This window comes from Lytechinus pictus, chromosome 10 (genome assembly GCF_037042905.1).
Source record: "Lytechinus pictus isolate F3 Inbred chromosome 10, Lp3.0, whole genome shotgun sequence".
Classification (NCBI taxonomy): Eukaryota; Metazoa; Echinodermata; class Echinoidea; order Temnopleuroida; family Toxopneustidae; genus Lytechinus; species Lytechinus pictus.
Genome location: NC_087254.1, coordinates 35,193,374 through 35,215,713, shown reverse-complemented (window position 1 = coordinate 35,215,713; position 22,340 = coordinate 35,193,374). Strand labels below are relative to the sequence as shown.

Sequence of the window (22,340 nt, the reverse complement as noted above, 5' to 3'; positions counted from 1 at the left end):
GTTTGCGCAGAAATGCTCGTTTTCACGCTGTCAAGGGGAAAGGGCGAAATCGAACTTACTCTGCGAAACATTTTTCATACATTTCCCTTGCACTTTTAGTCAATTGAAATAAAACAGATACATTCAAGCATTTTGTAACAATTTTGCCACCCAAATTGAAATTTCAACACTTATTAAGCACAACCATTACCCTTTTTGTGCCAGCTGGATCTGCGGACATAACTGAATCTGAACAAAAGTTTATATCAGACATCTCCAGCATTTTTTCACTAAGTTCTTCTCATTTAAAGTAGGTTTACATTTCATTTTTCATTCAATACTTGTTTTTCCATACTTTTCCCAAGCTTGACAATGATTAACAAAATGAAAATCAAGCCTAAGCCATTTCATATAAATCACGGCTCAATGTAAAGCAAATATCGTCACGATGGCCTCGGTTTGTGGGGGAGTGGGGTGGGACACAATGCACTCTTTGAAGTGCTTTGGGCAAGAAAACAAGTTAAAGAAGGTAAAAAATATCTTCAAATCAATTTTACTAGCTAAATTTCACACGTTCTTCATGATTAAGGTCTACTTTTATTCGCATAACTATTTCAAAGTTCTGCGCAAATCATTTTTCACTAATTTTTCAAAAGTAAGTGGTGCTCACTCAAGCGGAAATATTTTTCGACAGTTATATCGTCATTTGCTTAAATGGATCTGTACCAATGTTAAAATGTGGACAAATCTTCAGGATATTACAAATATATAATTTTACAGGATTTTTTCTAAGTGTAAACTTTTTTTTGATACGCACTGTATATCCATCAAAAGCTTCATGGCTGTCAAGACATGATACATCATTTCGCAAGATATCCCAGTCCTTCGACCCGAGTCAAGAAGTAGAACTAATGTACCTCTTATCATATATCAGGGTGGAGCGTTTCATTAATGAAACTGTCGATGTTTTATCCAATAAAGTCTGTTTAATCAACTGAACAGTTAAAGTAGTAACCGTCGCACACATGTAATTTTCAGCCGAACAAAACCATGTAAAGTTGCAAGATCAGGGGCCGCTTGCACACAAAGAGTTGCAATCAAACCCAACTCTAATAATCAAACGCAACTTGACTTTCAACCAATGAAACGCACATTATGAGGGACTTGCGATTGATTTCTCAAGTCTTGCGTTTAAACACAACGGATGGTATTCTGATAACTAAACCGAGGTTTAACCCTAGTCTAAACTATAATTTTAAACCACACTTCTATGAAATGCTGGCTTCATCATGGTTCTTCCATAATCGTGGAAATTAATTCATGAAAAATTATAATTGCGTATTTTCATATTCTTCCCATTTTACGATTTTATTAATTTTCTGACAATTTTGAAGGACAAATATAAGTTTAAATTGGTGAATAATTAACTCAGATTTAACTAAACCATGGTTATCAGAATACCACAATCTATTGCAACATGCCCCTGATATGATATCTTGTCAGACGACAATTATAACGAAATTCTCTCCATATACATTTGTGCTTAACGGTTAGTGAACCCTACCAGAAATGGAACATATTTAAAGTGATCAAGTTCTGCCATATTTTATTCATTTAATTGTGAAATTAGGTGATAAATATAACATTCAATAAAGTTTGTTTCTATGGGTTTGTCGAAAATTGTAGTGCTGTTGTCTACATTCAAAACTCAGCATGAACTGATGAAGGAGTGCATTTTGTGACGGGGTTTATTAACATTAGAGCACAACTGTTGGTGTGCACAACTGCTCATCCAATAGATCGTCCAAATCCAAACTGTTTGAAAATATAAATGATTAAATAAAAACCAAATTTCAAACATTTACCATGCATTCGCAGTATCTGTCAGATGTAGGCCTACCAATATATCACGAAAAGGTAGTTTGAGCATTATCCCCATCAGTACAACAAAAGAATAAAAGACCATTAAAATATCAAACCTGCCACAATCCTAAGTTATAGGGTTGTTTGTGCTCTCTTGAATTGTATGGATACATAAATTCATACATTTGATGCTGTTCATATATGTAACAAACTCACAAAATATAATAATCTGCGTGTGTCTGTACTCTCTTAAAAAATGTTCTCGTAAGAAATTTTCAACCATTTTAATTGTGCCGTTAATGTAACGATGTTTTCACTCATTTGAACCATTTTGAAATCAAGAAGGAAGTAAACAAATTATTCTATTTTTTTCATTTCTATAGACTTTCGAGTCCCCAATATCTATCACAGCTAATACTGACGTCACGGGTTACGTAAATTGCGTCGATGTTGGTCTCCTGGATGATAAATATGAAATCATATCAGGAGATTTCTACAATGAGTTGTCTCAGCTGAACGAGTCTATGAGGGAACATTGTATTTCGGCTAGTACCATGCAAACTTCAATCGGCGGTAAACCTCATTTTGCTTCAGAACTTTATAACACTTCATCGTGCATACGCACTGTCCTTATTATAAAATGTTCTTTTTAAAGCCGTTTCGCTCAAGGTAACATGAATTTATTTCTGAAAAAAAAATCAAAATTAAATCGACAATCATAGCAGCTATATCACACTTCTTTGTGGATGCTTGACCCATAATTTTGGATATATCATATGACGTATTTCCAATTTAAGTGTAGTTTAACCCCGCCCCCTCCCTCCCTTCCAAAAAAAAACACCATTAATTGAATCAGTCAAATACTTTCCTTGTCAGACCACCCTCTCCTCCTGACCAACTGGGAGGATCTCCAGGACATTGATAATCCTGCAGCCGGACAGTTTCATTCTGTGGGTTTGGAGGATGGCAACACCCTGGTCGGCCTTGCTGAAACCTACAACTCTGCAGTCGATAGGTGCATTGGGACACAGCTCTACCTCTGCCCCGCCAACAAGCTGGAATGCTTCGAGGTCTTGGACACCTTGCTTCCTGCAGCTACTGCCGTGTATCTATACCGATATGAGGGCGAGACGTTCATTGTGCTTCTACCAAGCCAGCAGGTTGGGCAATGCGAGGACCGTTCCGATGATGAAGTGGATATCTTGACTGTGCTGAAGCTTGAAAATGAGGATTACAGTGTAACCCTAACTGCTCCGCATGCTCTTGGGGTTAGCATGTTTGAGATCGATGGAAAACTCTTTATGGCTGTTGCGAACTACAGAGATGTTTCAACTCGTAAGTCTATCTGAAGAATTCCTTTAAATCCAAAATGTACGTTCATTGTCAAGAGGTAGATCTCAAGATTGTTCAGTTCATCGTAACATCGCAAGAACAAAATAAATCATCATCATCATTATTATCTAATTCAATCAGCATTTTCCCTTTCACAACGGATTACTGACTATCGCGCTTTGATGACACTTAGTGCTGATCTCACCACCATGTCTTTGAATATAATCCTTGGTCTTCCATTTCCTCTTATGCCATCCACATCCAGATCTCATGCTATTTTAACCATTGTTTACAGGTTCATCATCTCCATCCCTCAACACTTAGCATATCCATCTCAAGCCACTTTTCTTTACCACTTCCACAACAGCTTTATTCAAGCCCAACCTTTCCATTAGCTCACTCATGTTTTTTTATCAGATATTTCACTACCACGTTTTCATACCATGGCTCTTTCTTACCTCGTCAAGAGTCCTTCATGTATTGTATCTAAAGGAATGATCTTTTATTAAAACATAGGCATATCGATAAGTGATAGTTTTATCTAAGATCTGATTCATGGAATAAAGATCAGATCGTATTTCATATAATGATTTTAAACTCGCATTCTAAATGATTATTTTTCGATAAATTTGTGTCCTGCAACACAAAATAATAAGCTTTTACAGCAACATGTGTCAAGTTTATAAAATTGGACACCTTCGCCTTTAATTCAGATCTGATTTTATTTTCGATGGTATATAATAAATTATTGAGTTATCTCTAAACATTTTTTTCTTATTTTGACAGATAACACTGACCTCAACTCGACTGTTTATGTGTACAACAACGTTACAGAAAACTTTGATGTTTTCCAGGAGATTTGGACCCACGGAGCATTTGCTGTTACCCACCTCAAGTGGAAAGGCATCACTTGGCTCTGCTTTGCTAATAATGTTCTAGACTTCAAGTCACCGATATATGTTTATGATTCCCAAGAAAACAAGGTATCTCATTCAACATAAAATTTAGAATATTCTATAGACACAATTATGAGGTGTATGTGCGTGTGTATGGGCCGCCCGGTATATGTTTGTGTGTGCGTGATTGTACTTGCTAGCAAACAAAAAGAGGCAAGACTGCGTTTTAAAAGTGTGTACGGGTAACCTTACTAATTTTGTATAGATGTGAGTGTGCGTGGGTGCGCGAGGGAGGGTGTGTGTGTGGGTGTGTGCGTGTGTGTGTTGGGATCTATGGGTGGAGCTCGAGAATCCACAGAGAGATGAGTCCAGTGTGTGCCAGTAAGTTGACATATGGTAGCGGATGTTCGGAGCTTGATGGGAAATGAATTATACAAATTAAGATATCAAATCAAATCACTAATTTCCATAATGATTACAGTTAAAAATATCATACAAGAATATAACAGAAAAATGAACAGATCGAGTCTGCTAAAACTTTATATACAACATGAAATGTATGTCAGCGTGCATGAGGAGCCAAAAAGAAGACAAAATAATTATAGACTTAACATATCGCACATTGAACAGTACACGCAATAATAATTATGAGAACAATCCTTAAAGAGATACTCCGGGCTGAAAATAAGTATATCAGAATATAAAGTAAAATTCACCAATCGAAACACTGAAAATTCATCAAATTCTGGTTCAAAAAAAGTTACAGCATTCAAAGTTTAACAATGTATTCATTTGTGAATAATCCTGATTCGTATTATGAATAGGCCCTTTTCATTTGTGAATAGCCCTGATTCGTATTTTGAACATTCATCCGTAATATTCCTGATTCGTATTATGAATATTCACTGAATATAATGAGTAAAGATTCTAGTCAATGCTTCGACGGGTCATGTTTATTATTGTTATTTTTTATTAGAAATCAAACAGAGCACCCCCCTCGCCCCCCTCCCAAAGATTTACCTTGGGGTTGATGCGTGTATTATTCACCATATTTTGTTGCACACATACTGGAATTCTTGAAGGTATGCTAAATAGCGAAACTTTAACCAAAATCAGCTCCATTTTGTAGGGAAACCTTTTTTTTGCTCGTCTATTTCCCCTATACCAAAATCCCCTTCACTTTTTGCTAAACTTTTTTCTTGTTGCTGGTCTATCCATGGCCCTAAGGAGTTAGAGTCGATACAAAAAAATAAGCCATAATGATATGAGAGATCAACAAAGTCCAAGCACCTTTGTTGAAGCTTATCCTCCATTTTTTTATCTTCAGTTTGCTCGTCAATTTCCCCTATACCAAAATCACCTTCACTTTTTGCTAAACCTTTTTCTTGTTGCTGGTCTATCCATGGACCTAAGGAGTTAGAGTCGATACAAAAAAAAAAGCCATAATGATATGAGAGATCAACAAAGTCCAAGCACCTTTGTTGAAGCTTATCCTCCATTTGTTTATCTACAGTTTGACAAATTTACAGTGCTTGTATTGTGACTGCACTATACGAGTGCTGATTTTCTAGTTGTCATTTCATTTGGTGTTGACGCCGCCGCCGCGGAAAAGCGGCGCCTATACAGTGCGTCCCAGAAAAAACGAAACCGAGATTTATCGATGATTTATCATAACTTAATCACAAATACAATAGACAAGTGACCTACCATTGTAAAGCTTAGAATCTCCTCTTTCATCTGAAATTACTTGTATTATTTCTCATTCACGCATGAGTGAGCAAAAACAATTTGAAGAAAGGATATCAAAAACTCATTTGGCGGGGGGTATCTGAGTTTCAAAAAGAAAATCACATGCCTAAAAAGTTCAATATCTGCTCTTTTATTTGATACCTTAATCACAGAAAATGGTCAAGAGGTAAAAAAGTTCTGTCCCCTCGAAACAATGCTTGTATTTCCATAATTTCATTAAATAAACGTGTTTTCACCAGTTTCCCACAGAAGCTATCGCACGGTAACAAAAGACTTAATGCATGGCTGATCGTCAACAAAACTGAGTGTCGAGGAGTTTGAACGCTAGCCTGTAAAACCTCTTCATTTTATGAAATTATTGAAATTCAAGCCTTATTTCAATTAACCAGAACTTTATTATTTCTTGACCATTTTCTGTAATTGAGGTATCAAATTAAAGAGAAGATATTGAACTTTCTAAAAATGTGGTTTTCTATTTGAAACCCAGATACAGCCCGCCAAGTGACTTTTTGGTATCCCCTCTTCAAATTGTTTTTGCTCACTCATGCGTGAATGAGAAATAATACAAGTAGTTTCAGATGAAAGAAGAGATTCTAAGCTTTACAATGGTAGGTCACTTGTCTATTGTATTTGTGATTAAGTTATGATAAATCATCGATAAATCTCGGTTTCGTTTTTTCTGGGACGCACTGTATAGTCAAATCATGATAGTCTCACTCTGCTATGCAGGAAAGACAAAAATGAATTAATTTGAATTTAATTCAAATCGAAGTAATTTGAATCAGGTTGAATTAGAATGAATCAGGATTGGCCGATTTAAATCGCGATTTAAATCACTATGAAATCACTATGATTTTGTTTAAATCATTGATTTAAATCACTCCTATTGAAACGTGTACAAAGTATTGATTTGTTTGGTGTAGCAGTTTCACATTTTGTATTTAAAAAAGGAAGATTTTATCAACTTAACGCCATCAAAACATGAATAAATCCTTCTCATATCTACTCATAACAACTGAAAAATCAACAAAATCAGGTTAATCTTGCAAAACCAGAGATGTACATTAAAATCAATGATTTTTTTAAATAAAAAAATCGTTGCTTTAAATCACTTCTATTGGGACATGTACAAATGATCGACAATTTTGGGGGTTGGGGCAGTTTTATTTTTTCACAAAAGAAAATATTTTATGAATTTTATCCTATCAGAACATGAATAAATTCTTCATATCTACTCATTAACAATTGAAATCAGATCAATAAAATCAGGTTTATCTTGCAAAACCAAAGATGTACATGTTTGACCCCCACTCCACCTTTATAAGTGGACTTACAAGATTTTCCCTGTGAAATTTGACTTAGTCGATAGTAAAACAAAGTCCTTTATATCAACATAAGTTCTTTATGTCAACATCATGAAGTGTTTTAGAGGACAGTTTTCAAGAAAATATAAAAGTAATGGGTTGTTGGTAGTTCTTTTATTTTGATCATTCACATGAACTTCTTTTGCCGTGTCAAATTAGATGATGAATATTTGTTAATAGATTTTGCATTGTTAATCCTTTTTGCATTGTTAAAGGGATAGTCCAGGCTGGAAATGCTGAAAATTTGATTTTCAGCAAAATTTGATGAAACAGTTCTAGGCATGTCTTCAGCGGCGTAGCAGGGGTCGGAGGCCAGGGGGGGGGGGCAAGAGCCAAAAATTTCCCGGTCATAATCATGGTATGAACAGGCGTAATGGGGTAATGAGGCGACGTTTTTTAGAGGGCCAGACATTGCGTATCAATCAGAATTTATCCTTAAAATAAACGTTGTGAGCGAGCGAAGCGAGCGAGCAAAAACTTTGACATTTTAAATACAAAATCAAATTTTGTGATAGATTTTGACATGATATCCAGAGAATGATATATTTCACTCTTCTCTCTTTCCATTCCTTTTTTATGGTCTGTATGCCACTGTGAACATGATTATTTGCGGCAGTAGCGTGAAGAGTAAAAAAAGAGAGGCGCAGTATGGCGCATGTGCTAAATAGCTGCTTAATATAAGTCCCGAGCGAGCGAAGCGAGCGAAAATAAAAATCACATTTTCATGAGAATTAAACTTTGAGATATTTTTTGACATTATATTCAGTAAATAAGATCACATCCTACACTTTTCCTTTGCTTATCTTTCCTCCTTTTTTTCTTGGTTGTATAACTTTTGGGGACCACGGCCCAACCCTTCCATACTCATATACGGCAGTGCTATGCGGTTGGGGTCCGTCTGGAGCCCCCGGAACTTTTTGATATCAAAGCCATTTAAACCTCGCAGATTGCCGCTATTTTTAATCAAATCGCGGGTATATACATGTAGCTTTTACACAACACATTTATTCAACCCAGTTGAACCAAATATCTTGAGGGGGCAAAACATCATGATAGCAATGTGGGAAAATTTGTAAAAAGTCGCCAGCGAGCAAAGCGAGCTGAAAAAAAATGTATATTTAAATTGAATTTTATTATGGGATAGATATTCATTATATTCAGCAAATAACACATTTCATTGTTTCCATTCATTTCATTATACGTTGTCTCCTATAATTTATTTTATTTCCTCTTGGGTGTGGAACCAAGACCCCCCCCCCCCGCCTGTACGCCAGTGATTGAACGTAAAGCTCAATGTAGGAAGGGTCCCTACATGGGGGCGTTATAGAGCCATTTGAAGATTATAGATGAAGAGCCCCTACTGCATGGGGTCTGGGGCAAAGCTCCGGTAGCTTATTTGCATAAAATTTAGCAAGCTCATTATAGCACAATGTTGTATACAGTCCATCTTTCTTCCCGCTCTTTATTTTCTATCCTCGGCAGCCCGGTCATGTTATTAATTTTTTTTTCTTGTCCCTTTTCTTTGTTTTCCAATTTAGCTTTTGACTAATTCCATTCTACCTTCAATTCCCGCTATTGTTTGCCATTTTTTCATCTTTTAATTTATTTCTCATCATGCTATTGCATTACATAGGCCTATTTCGGAAATATTTGTTCTTTCTCAAATGTTCTTTCGTTCCTTTTCCCGCTTTCCTTCCTATTCCATTAAAAATATTTTTTTCTTCGTTTTCTTTTCACTTTTCCCTTTCTTTTTCCTTTTCCCTTTCCTTTTCCTCCTTTCCTTTTCCCTTTCCCTTTCCTCCTTTCCTTTTCCCCTTTCCTTCCCTTTTCCCTTTCTTTCCTTCTCCCTCCCTTTTCTTTTTTCCTGTTTTTTTATTTATTTTTCCGGTGAAATCCACCAGGGGGCAGCTTGCCCCCCCCCCCTGCCCCCGCCTGTTACGCCACTGCATGTCTTAATGAATATTCATTAGGTAGGCTGATGATGTCATATCCCCACTTGTTCTTTTGTATTTTATTATATGAAATTGGGTTTATTCAAAAATTTTCTATCAAGAACTAAAACAACTGGAATGACAACTGATTAAGTACATTAGTTATTTCTTGCCGCAATTTATTTCATCATAATTGAGACACATCATTTACACATGAAAAAAACATTTATGAAGGGAAGGTGGGGATGTGACATCATCAGCTCACCTAACCTAATGAATATTCATGACGATGTGTGAATAACTGTTTTCACAAAATCTTGATAAACTTCCAAATTTAATAACTTCGATATCCGATTTTGATGGAATTTTTTTAGCATTTTACTCTATTTATTTATATATAAATATTTTCAGCCCGGGCCATCCCTTTAATCCGTTATCAAACATCTGATGCTTTCAACAAGGAAAGAAATACCAATGCAGTTAAGGTCACAAATTGTTGGTAAAACATATTTCTTATAAAGTTCTTTTAAGTCACTTTGCGCTCATTTCATCAAATACAATGTGCTAACTGAAAATTTTAGTGCTATACATTTTAAAACATTAAATAAGTAGCAATCAATATCAGTTGCATGTATAAGCTGTGTCAGATTGAAAAAAAAAGAATACTTCTTTGTACATGTACATGTAACTTTGCTGCAGTTTTTATCCTTAGAGAGAAAAGTAATCAAACTCAGTATGTTTGTGCTTCTTCTTTATGTATCATAGATACTTTTTTTTAAAATAAACTGCTGTTTGATTGCAAAAAAATCACAATAACTGTACATTTACACCCTAAAATAAAATGATGTTTAAACAAACAAACAAACATACATGTATGATTTTCAATCCTTGGCCTGAAAAAAAAAATGTTTATCTTTGGAGAATTTGAATCTCTGAGTCATGGAATTCTTCCAAATCAACTGATCCTCATTTCATGTTAAGAGCTTTGAATAAGAACACCAACTTGCAGCATTCGCTGTACCGTTCCTCAATTTGGATTGAACCAGTCAGTAGAAGCTTGTTACATATGTACATCCGAGTATGCAGATACAGCAGAAAGTCAACATCTTCATGACTTAAATATTTTCTATAAATTTTATTTTGACTGGATTTAATTATGAAATAGTTTGTTAAGAATAATTTTAGTTGTGAAATGTATGATATTAAAATTGATGTCAGTGTAAAGGGTTATATTTTTGGTGTTTGCGCTTTGTTTAAAAAAATGTTTAAAAATCAACAACAAAATCCGATTTAACTTGTTTATTTTTTTAAATCGCCAACCCTGGAATTGATTAAATTTGATTAAATGAATAAAACCCACTTACTCGACCTAATAGCCTAGCTATTTCGATTTTACGAAGAGACAATATAAGGAAAGTAAGAGTTGTAAGAAAATGCAAGTAATTTACACTCCCATTTTCGCATTTAAGTCATCTTCGAAGAAGACATAAAATTGGTGCCTAAAACTAATCTCTTACCTATTTGAATAAAGGCAAATATCTCGTTGAATATTCGGTAGTTCAATTTTCTGCTCAGTGTTGACAGACCTCAATGCAGCAGGACAATCAGAAAGAATATAACGGCTCCTACAATGCAAAGGTTAGAAGGGGAAAGAACGTTGACATCCAACTGAGTAATTAAAATCACCATATTTTTCTATCGAGAAAGGAAGGTCGAATAAAATTATTTTTTTTACCAGTAACCTTGTGAAATTGCATTAGGGATATTGCAAATGGTTAGTATTATAAACACGAATTTGTATGAAAACAAAAACAATTTTCGTTCACATTTGTTTACAAACTTCTGTTCGCGAGGCCATTTGTTGAATATTGGTGTGTGTGTGTAAGTGTGTGTGTGTGTTCATAGCGAATTCTCTGCTTAATCACTATATCTTACATTTTGTTCAATTTTAGTTTGTTATCGATGAGAAGATGGGCACGAATCATGCTTCCCACGTGTCTATGTTTCTGATTGATGACGTACCATTCGCTGCCATATCAAGCGAGAAGCTGATTGGTGAAGAGAGCGAAGCGGAGTTTCATCGGGAGATCACAATATTAGCATACCAAAATGGAAAATGGAGTGTCGTCGAGGGTATCGAAACGTATGGTATCATTGATACTGTCGCCTTCGCAATAGATCGTGAGTTCTTTTCTGTTTGTTATTTTTTTCATTTTCCGAACTCTCAAAATTGATAGCTCCACTACAATAAAATATTCATAGCCAGAAGTGATATATGATTTGAATAATTTCGACGCCTAAGAAGACGGGGGGAGCTGATTCACCCACTCCCCCCACTTTCCAAAACCGTGTACAAAAACGTAAAAATGACCATATGATTGTGATTTTTTGCATGGTCAGCCCCCCCCCCCCCCACTTTGAAAACCATTCCGCGGCCCCTGCTTATGATCTCGGCCGTCGATCGCGCGATCGCGATGGAAATCGGCATACGCATTACGCATGGCATAATCTACAAAACTATAAGATCAAATTCTGTGAAAAATCTCATTGCTAATCAATTATGCTAATTTATGTGCAAAATCAAAAGTTTGCTCTAATTAACTATTAATGCACTTTACATGCTAATTTTTGGTAAACAGACTCTTTATAGGGATATGATCAAATGTACTTTAAAAAAATTTCTTCAACATCACGTTTGTTTTCTTATGTATTTTATTGTTTTCTAAATTTCTTATGTATTTCTTTGTTTTTCGACTTTTTGTTTTTTCTTGGTTTTTTTTCAATGGAAATTGTCGGGGACTTGATTTTGACCATAAACAAGATGGATTCAATTGATTTTAATCAGTAAAAGGAAAAATAATGATACATTTATTAATTTTGGCTTAAAACACTTTGCAATGGGTTTGTCACACGAATTCATGTTTTTGAGCAATTGTAGGTCTGCATGCATTTACGAAACGTTGCATAATTTCGGAACCGCGTACCCTGTGGTCAAAATTTTGGTCTCAAAAGCGCGAGACTTAAAAGTAAAGAGTCCGCGAGCGACACGGTCAAACAAATTTGCGCGACGGATATATCGCGAAAAATGTCGAGGGGGTGGGGCTGAATCAGCCCCCCCCCCTCATCTTCTTAAGGTTAAATACCACTGTGCAATGGAGATACGTGAAGCTTGCTATATGCATGCAGGAATAAGTAAACTTATGTCAATTCTTTTTAATGGCTCTTATTTCATCTACTACATGCAGCGAACATTAGGTTATTTTAGGTCATAGCCTTATTATTCAAATGCATGCCAAGTATGCAGTTCACACATTCTTGTAAAGTGGAGACTAGTGCACTTTGCAAAAAGTTGATCAAAACTATTTTCAAATCATCCTATGATGAAGGCATCAGAAACAGATATTAAGGGTTTTTACGTTGTCGCTCTCAAGTTTGAAAAAATCCCTAGTAGCCTAAATCGTGTTTCATTCTTTTTCTTTACATTTATAGATTTCGTTTACTTTGTTGGGGTGAGTTTAGAAGGGGGTGATCTGACCATCTACGAATGGCATTCGGCTGGTATGTTCGAGCTCTATCAGAGCATTCCTTTCAGTAACCAGTACAGCGCTCATGCATTCGTCCATAACCATGAGATGCTCTTGGCTCTAGCTAGACCAGCGTTTACATCCATCGACATCTACTCCTGGAAGTCAAAGATTATGAAGGCTGTTATCAGAGGTAAGCATGTATTCCGCGGAGTTGTCATGATCGAAGCAAATAGTCGGTGATGTTCACAGACCATTGTAGCTAGCTACCGGGTCGTGTGGTCCATTGGTTAGAGCATTGGACTCATAATCGCATTGGTTGTGAGTTCGAATCCCCACTCTACCATTTTCTCAAATTTAATAAAAAAGACCCGAGAGTAATATCTGTCGTCTATAAAATATAAAATCAGTCACTATGACTGATTAATAATCCAGACATTAGTTATTCCAGCTTTTACCATAAACAGAAACAGAATTCATTGCATCTGATTGGTTCAGAGCATAATAGTGAAAATTGCTAGCAATATACTCTGTGAAATACTCCCCTGATCTACAAAATGGTGGGTAATTGTATCAATCCAGTGTTATCAGGTGCTGAATCAAGAAAGAACCTTTTAAAATGCATCCTATGCGCGGTTCTTAAACTATATTTGTCTTGGTGGGAACATTTACAGTTTTCTCATAAAACAAGGACGAATCATGACACACCGTTTCAGGAAGGTCCCGGATATAAATGATGATAATGATTATGTTAATAATGTTAGCAAGAATAATAGTTACAGGGGCCGCGGAACCGGGGGGCTGGGGGTAGCTTCAGCCCCCCCCCCACTTTTTTTCCAAAACCATGTACAAAAACGTAAAAATTACCATATGATTGTGATTTTTAGCATGGTCAGCCCCCCCCCACTTTTGGCTCAGCCCCCCCACTTTGAAAACCGTTCCGCGGCCCCTGAGTTATAATGATGATAATAATGATGATGATGATGATTATACTACTGCTAATACTTCTACTACTTATATACTACTACTACTAAATACACTACTACTACTACTACTGATAATAATAATGATAATTATAATAATTAAAATGATAATGATAATAATATAATAACAATAATAATAAAGATGATGATGATGATGATGATGATAATGATAATTGTGACTTTAAAGCGCCAAATGCACCCTATCAGGTGCTTAGGGTGCATATTTACTACCCATGTTGTGTGTTCTCCTCTCATCATCACAGGTAAAACCAAGGGTACGGTTCTGAAAGCTTGGTGATGACTGGACAGAAACATGGACGACATCACCGAATTCTCTCGAGTCCACATCGACTGCAATAAACTATGTCTTATCATGTATTATCTTGTGAATAAATCACTTGATCAAAATAATGATAGATCAAGTCTAAAACGAATATATTTATTATGCTGGATAGTTATGGATTCTATGAAAGTAATTGAACCCTTTTTCACTTACATTTCTTCAAGTCTAAAAAAAATCGATAATCTATGATAGTTGGAATTACAAAATCAGTAGATTTTAACTTTTTAGTGTATAACCGATGAGGCTATTTGTAGCTACATAAAAAGTCATTTGTCTTTCGGGCTATAAAATAAAAGTATATTGTCTAGTGATTATTCTGTAACAATATCGAATTCAAAATTTGAAATATCAATTTCTATTTGTGTGTGTGCTTTTGAAGCAAAATATAGAGCTATTTTTCTAAAATTTTGTGAATATTTTTCCGAAATTGCTCTTTGAAATGTGTATAGATTTGGCAGTTGCTCTAAGCACGTTACGTATCGCCATATTCACTCATGTTTAATAATTGAAATATTTCTAAAATATTTACAAAATGTATTTCCATAATAAAAAATACGTATTTCGTATAGTCCTTGTTCATTTATAGTTTGTATTGTGTGTAATGGTATCCCATAAAATGGTGAATTGCCACTTGGCCTATTTTCCATTTGGTCTCACCCCACATGATCTAATGCTACTTCATCTACAACCAGTTCGTCTGATAACCGATTGGCCAGTAAGGCTATTCTCATATCCACTTGGACCAACAACACTTAGTCTAGGGACTAAACTTATATTTGATTAAGTATTAAACGGTATACTAAGTGGACGTTGGCGACATGAGAATTGTACAAAGAAGGTATTGCACCAAGTGCAGTGGCAGATCCAGGGGGCACATCCGGCCCGCCCCTCCCCCCTTTGAGAGCCATAATTAAAAAAATATTATGTCAATATGCCGTTCTTACAAAGTGCCCCCCCCCCCTGAAAGTCAGAGCATGCATCTTTTTAATGAGAATAAGTAGTTAATAGACCAGTTCGTAGTTACTTCTGGGACAATTTTGGTCAAATGACCTTTCATTTCTTTCATTAAGATAGGTAGATTTCAAAGCAAGATATTACGTATGCATGCCTTACATAGCGGGATGAAGAAATTGAATAGACCAGGTGACTAGAATAGCACATCAATGAACACTCTATGAAGTTATTTGTTGCATTTCTACTTTGAATGCATACTAGAGGATGTTGTACAATGTACTTGGCAAACTGTGAAATATACCAGTCATTCGTGAACACATTTTTGTGTGGATGTGAATGAAAAACACAATTCAAAAGAATATATGAATAATCAAGACTTCGAATTTGGTGCTTATCTCATTAAATTTTAAACCACAATGTCGCTTTAGTACAAATGACCTTCCTCTGATCATGCGCAGAATCTTCTGATCATGCGCAGAGTGGAACTACGAACTGGCTTATACATAAGTGAGGACTTTTTTTTGCTTGTCGATTTTTATGTGGCTGAAATGACCTTCAATTTTTGGTGAAAACCTTTTTTTTCGCTTGTCAAATTTTCCTAGGGAAAATGTGCCCCCCCCCCCCCTCCTTGGAAAATCCTGGATCTGCCTTTGACAAAGTGTAGTATAGACCAATGGGCCAAATGAGTTGTTGTGGTCACTCCAAGCTATTTGTACGTTTTTATGTTTTTTTTTAAACTCAGATAGGTGGAAAGCGGGAGAGCGAGACCAGAATAAAATAAAAGAGAGGGGGAGAGGAGGAGGAGAAAGAGAAGAAGAGAGGGGAGAGGGAGGAGAGGAAAAAAGAGAGGGGGAGAAAGATAGAGGGAGAGAGAACGTGAGGAAGGCAGGAAATAAGGCAAGGAATAATTATTAGACAACCATCAAGGCATCACTGGAACAAAAGGGGGCGGTTAAAAAGGAAAAAGAAAGGAACGAAAAATCGATTAGAGGTGTGTGGGTGAGGTTTGACTGAAACGGGCATGGAGCTTTTAACTAGACGGTAAAATGCCGCTTGGTCTTATTCCTCTTTGTCTACTTTAATTTTCGTCTCACATGGTCTAATCCCAGTTCGTTTACTAAATTTTGTTTTAATTTCCATTTAGCACATTTATATTTTTGTCATAACTCTTAGGCTATTATAATATATTTCAATTTTTCCTGATATCACCTTGGTTTATAACACCACTGAAGTGCTTGTCAATAAAAAGTTTACACTTTGAAGAAGTCCTGGGAATTGAAAAATATACAACATGGGGATAGGGTATGGGTCTCGTCTATCAAATGAAAGTAAACATTTTGACAGAATGTTACACCTGAATGAGCACTGTAATTTTTTTGTAAATCTCGCAGAAATCGGCTTGTGCAGGAATGCCCACGCTTTGTCAAGGAAAATGGCGAAAACAAAGTAACCGTGTAGTACATTTTTCATACATTTCTTTTGCATTTTTAGCGAATTAAAATAAAACATACAATGGAATATTTGCAACAACTTTGCCACCCAGATTAACATTTTAACCCTAGGTAGGACACGCAAGGTAGACACAAATGATTGTAAACAAAAGTTTATTTCAGACATCGCCAGCATTCTTTCACTATTAGTTTTATCATTTAACGTGGGACCACATTTCATATTTCATTGATACGTGTTTCTCCACACTTTTCCCAAGCTTGACAATGATAAAGAAACCTAAAATCAAGCATTAGTCATTTCATGTGAATCACAGCTCCGTGTAAAGCAGATATCATCATGATGGCCTCGGTGTGTGGGGAATGGGGGGAGGGGCGCAATGTCGCTCCATGAAGAGTTTTGGGTAAGGAAACAGGCTAAAAAGGTAAAACATATCTTCAAATTAATCTTCCGAGCTTAAGTCATATGTTCTTCATGATTAACGTCTACTTTTATTTACATAACTATTTCCAGGTTCTGCGCAAATCATTTTTCACGAACTTTTCAAAATTAAGAGGTGCTCACTCAAGCGGAAAGATTTTTCGACAGTTATATCGTCATTTAATCAAAGAGATCTGTACCAATGTTTCAATGTGGAAAAAGCTTCAGGATATTGCAAATAATGTTACAGCATTATTTCTCAGTGTAATCTTTTTTGATACGCACTGTATAATGGCTAGACGTACGGACTGTTTATGAACCGAATTTAAAGTTCACATAAGAGGACGAAGTGAAAAGTACACAAAATTGGCATTAGATCAGAAAGGGTATTATATTTAGTATTACAAAACACAGTAAAAAAAAAATATATATATATATATTTTTATGCAAAGCTGTTGTTTAACATTTTTTCATTGCTCAATATTTTGGAGAGGAACTGTCTGAGAATAAGTGAATGTTGGGGGGAGTTAACATTCTAAGTTTGCTTTATACATCTTGATCAATATTTTTTTCCCTATAAGAACACTTGTGTATAAATATTATACTTGTGTTCTTATAGATGAAAGACATTATTGGTCAAGAAATGTCATCTGTGTGTAATAATAACACATTCGGAGAGGATGAAAGTTTTTTTTCATAAAATTTGCACCATATTTTTTTGTTACTAATCACATACAAAAATCAATTTTAGTTTTTCTAACAGTCGTCTTTCAATAACAAAAAAAATATTGGTATAGGCCTGTCAATGTCTGATGAATGTTTCATGATAAGATAGGTAGGCAATAAAATTAAAGAAAAATAAACGAAATGATCAGTCATTTTGACCCTAAAAACGCAAGATATGATCAAGTTTGGGAACTAAACGTTTATAATATATCAGTCAGTTAAATCTTGTTAGCTCTAACGGTGCCCAATAGCTAGCCATTAACCATTTAGACATATATAGGACTTAATAATTGGTGATAATGCTTGCCCAATCAAAGCTTAGTTATGTCTTCTGTTACAAATGAACGACATTGTTAAACCAGTGCCCCATTTGATAAAGACATATTATTATATGCCCAATAATTATATAAAACAAGTTTACTATCAACCAATCAAATCAAACGATTTCATGGGCCCCAGTCCCCCCCCCCCCCTCCCTTGATGCAGGATTCAATTCCTGGATGACCTATGTTGTTTGCAGATCTATATGCCGGTTCCACTTACCCGACAAATCATTTCAATATATTTGGGTACCTCTGAAATACAACAATTAGTTAACCTCTGCCAGAAGTCATGCCTATTTTTTTTTTTTTTTTTACAATTTGCATGCCTCCCCCACATGGACCTGGCCACAGAGGATTAACTATTGTTACTGGGGGTGCTGTAACAATGCTCAGCACCCCCAGTAACAATAGACTAATCCTCCATGGATAGGTCCCTGCTCCCCCACTCAATGGACGCAGTCGGATGGATTTGAGGGACACCAAGGTGGGGGACTTGCAGTCTATCCTAGTTCATGCCGAACGAGTGGAAAAAGTAATATAAATGTTCGACCTCCAGTTGCTAGAATAAGCGTGACTGTTGCCTAAAACATCCCAAGTTACGAAATTAGCAACCCTATATAACGAGGATTCTAGCCAGTCACTGTTCTCATGGTTCTTGCGTATCTACAGAAGCGGATCTAGAGGGGGGGTTGGGGGGGTTGCAACCCCCCCCCAAAAAAAAACCCGGGGACCATTTTTTAAAATCTTATCTTTTTTTTAAAACTTGTAATGCAAGAAAACGCCATTTTCACACACAGATTTTCAAAAAATGTCCCTACTGTGGGAGGGGGGACACCCCCCTCCCACACCCTCCCCCCTCGCTCGCTCCGCTCGCTTGGACTCGGTCGCTACGCTCCCTCGCATACCACCCCAACCCCCCCCCCTTTATAAAAAGCTGGATCCGCCCCTGATCTATACACAACAAAAAAAGTAAGTAAATTGCTGTAACTTTTGAGCGGAATTATTTCGAGATATATTTCGTAGGTGGTTTTGTACACTCATTAAACAACTCCTGAGGAAAAATGAGATTGATCGGTTGAGTCATGCATGAGTAATTAAAGATTGAATTAAAAATGACAATTTTTGAAAGTCACAAGAGTCGTTTTTTAGATTGTGCAAATACAAAGTTGGGCAAAAGTTGTTTTTAGGTGAATTTTATGGTGTTATGATGTTTAACTATCCATCATTTAGCCACTCTACACACAATTTGATATCGTATGTTCATGGTTGAGTGAGCACAATGTATTGCAGGGGCCGCGGAAGCGGGGGAGGGGGCTGGGTCGGGAGGGCTTCAGCCTCAAGCATGTACAAAAATGTAAAAATTACCATAAGATAATGATTTTTTGCATGGTCAGCCCCCCCCCCCACGTCGAAAACCGTTCCCTGTATTGTGACGTATCATCATAGGGGTTTATGGTAGTATCTCTACAACTTGTTAGATCATGTTAAAATTTGAAAATGTTGGTGGCTCCCCCGATTATAGGCCCCTCCCCCATTTAAAATTCTGGGTCCAGCACTGATTTGTCCATAAATTAAACTGATCATGAGAAATTGTTAGGAAAAGAATACATTTATGCAGTAAAAAGAGTATTCATTCCTAAGTTTTCGAATGTGCTCGCTCAACCATGAAAATGTTTAAAGTTCGGAAAGTGTGTGGTGATAGAAATGGTGGATGATAAAAACAACAGCAATTAAAGTCACATTTGAAACCGAATTTGCCCCCAATATTCACTTTATTACCCTTTAAAATGAGTCTCTGACGTTGAAAATACTAATTTTCCCACTTTGATGCGTGCTCACTCATTCATAAATAAACAGATCGATTTCATTTTTGCACAGAATTCTGCCCATAGGTTGATAAACATTACTGCCAAATGACATTGCTAAAGACAGCCTTGGAAAAAAGTTCCACCATATTGAATAAGGGGTTAATTATTCTTAAAGATATGCACCCATAATGTACACAAGTCTATGAGAGAGGAAGTCAACATTTTAACAAATATGAAATGAGGGTTTGTTGTAATAGGTCCATGGTTTCATGGACGGTTTTTGTTACTTCTGCCAACAGTTATTTCATGAAACTTCGCACATGGCTTCAGAGTAACACTATCCAAAAGGCGCGCACACCAAAATAACCATTCGATATGGCACAGAGTGGGGACAAGGCCTTGAACTTTCTTCTCATTTGCATAATTTTCGAATATTGTGTGCTCACTGATGCATTAAACATCGGGATTTTCATAAAAATCAAATCAAATGAACTATGCAAGGAGGTTTGTGACAGATATCCATAGTTACAAATTGCATTTTTTCCAATAACGTAAAAAAGAGCTAATCACATTCCACATGTTCATTCAAGCGTGAATGTTTAATTAAACGCCTTTGAATCATTGAAGCATGTTAATTGGTCATGAACATTACGAACAAGTTGAGAAAAGATCATTTTCAGTTACCAAAATGAAACAATACTTGTCTATGATATTTGAAAATCGTATTTTTTGTTTTCAATAAATGTTTATTGAACCGTGAAATTATGAATATTGTTGAATATACTCTTCCCAAAAATAACTGTCATCATATTCTATCATTTTTATTGATAGAAATGTGTAAAAAATCCAATTATAGCAAATTTGTACTTGTGTTTATTCAACCGTGAAATTTAGCCAAAAAAGTTGTATTGTCTTTTAGAAAGTACCTTTTACAAGCCTTCTGACTATTTTTCATGATGAGAATGTGGAATTAGTTCCAATAAAATGGAATCAAAGTCATGATATTTAGCTTGTGACTTTTGAAAAGTGACATTTTTGCCTTCTGACGGTGCTCACTGATGCATGACGTAAAATACATCCATAACGTTTACTCAGAGGGTAACTTATAAAATTACCTACACGCTCATGTAAAAATATATTAAAAACTAGCATTGGTTCGGAAATTATTGATGTTTGTTTGAGGGGGGACTTACATTTTTTGTTGTGTATATATAGCTAGCTAGAAAAAAAATATTTGGAGAATAATGATTGTGCAGTAGTAAACTTGCTCATTGATCATGTTGATGAAACTGTTAAAACTTCTGCAAAAAGTTGTGCCCTAATTGTCTCCTCACCACAAGGGATGTGCCTATATAGGGCCTATACAGTGCGTATAAAAAACGGGACAGATTTGAAAAGTCTATACAATTTTTGTTTCAAATTATGATCTCTATATTTTGGTGTTAATAGGTGCTCTGGGGTCTTATCCTTCAAATGTTATTTTTAAAAATAGTTTTGTTCATGCTTGAGCGAACACGGAATGTTTTTGTCTGGGGTTAAAAAGGAGGCTTGCGCCAAAATGGCATCAAATGATAAATATGATGGTCGGACTTCTTGCTAATCAGCAGACTTCCTCTTAACCTTTTCATTATCTTTGCCATAATTTTCGAATTATGCGGTCAAAATTCATTTCCAAGTCTACTTATTTGCTTGAATATTTCTGTTGTTCCTTTTTAAAATGTTATCTTTTAGCTTTGAATATTCCTTCTTTAGGCAAGAACAATTTTTTTTAAACCGAAGTATGGGAGAGCTTTTATTTCCCTTCAAATCCTTTCATTGTGTGCTACAAAAGGTTATGGTGCCTTTGAACTGTGGCATACTGATGGATGGGGGCTCGGGGTGCTCCCCCAAAAAAATTAAAAGAAAATCATGACCAAGAAAAAAAAAGGTGGAAAGAAAAATAACAGAAAACATAGAAAGTGAAATATGATATCATATTCTGAATATTATGTCAAAATCACAAAATTTGATATTTTTTTATGAAAAAGTGGAAATTTTTGCTTGCTCGCTTCGATCTGCCATATCTTGTTCCTTCAAAATTGACTCAATACACCATTGCCATTGAAAGACATGAATCCTTTCCTGTTTGTCCTGTCAAGCACATAATTAAACTTTTTGAAGGATTCAATAACCCCTTGAAAATAGGATTCATGTCTTTTATACGTACCATAACATAATTTGTTTCACATAATAAAAGGATTTGAATAATTACAAATTCTCCCAATTAATAATGCAAATCTCCCTACTTGGGTTGACAAAGAGTCTTCTTTTCTTACTTATGAAGGAAAATTCAAAGGTAAAAGAAGTTTAAATGAAAAACAAAATAATTCAGGTAAATAAATAAATTTGTAAATGAAATTTGACAGCATAATTCGAAAATTATGGCAAAGATAATGAAAAGATTAAGAGAAAGTCTGCTTATTAGCCAAGAGTCTAATCATCAAATTTCTCATTTCTGCCATTTTGGCGCCATTTTTGAACCCCCGACAAAAACGTCCCGTGTTCGTTCAAGCATGAACAACATTTATTTTTTTAAATGGCATTTCAAAGATAAGATCTCAGAGCATCTATTAACATCAAAATATAGATATAATATTTTGAAACAAATTTTTATAGACTTTTCAAAACTGTCCCGTTTTTTAAAATACGCACTGTAT

The 22,340-nt window shown here is 35.7% G+C and overlaps 1 protein-coding gene across 2 annotated transcripts in view; it reads left to right on the top strand.

Annotated features, from left to right (window-relative positions):
• The window catches only part of LOC129270548 (uncharacterized), a 37,099-nt gene extending 22,557 nt beyond the window's left edge, over nucleotides 1-14,542 (top strand). Inside the window, exons 29-34 of one of the 2 annotated variants that reach the window (XM_064105953.1) lie at nucleotides 2,226-2,415; nucleotides 2,719-3,177; nucleotides 3,961-4,157; nucleotides 11,067-11,295; nucleotides 12,604-12,831; nucleotides 13,885-14,542. In XM_064105953.1, the coding sequence (XP_063962023.1) occupies nucleotides 2,226-2,415; nucleotides 2,719-3,177; nucleotides 3,961-4,157; nucleotides 11,067-11,295; nucleotides 12,604-12,831; nucleotides 13,885-13,919 (1,338 nt within the window). In that variant the 3' untranslated portion in view covers nucleotides 13,920-14,542. The remainder of the gene's footprint in view (nucleotides 1-2,225; nucleotides 2,416-2,718; nucleotides 3,178-3,960; nucleotides 4,158-11,066; nucleotides 11,296-12,603; nucleotides 12,832-13,884) is intronic. The other variant, XM_064105954.1, reaches the window with a different exon arrangement.
• Nucleotides 14,543-22,340: the final 7,798 nt, after the last annotated feature.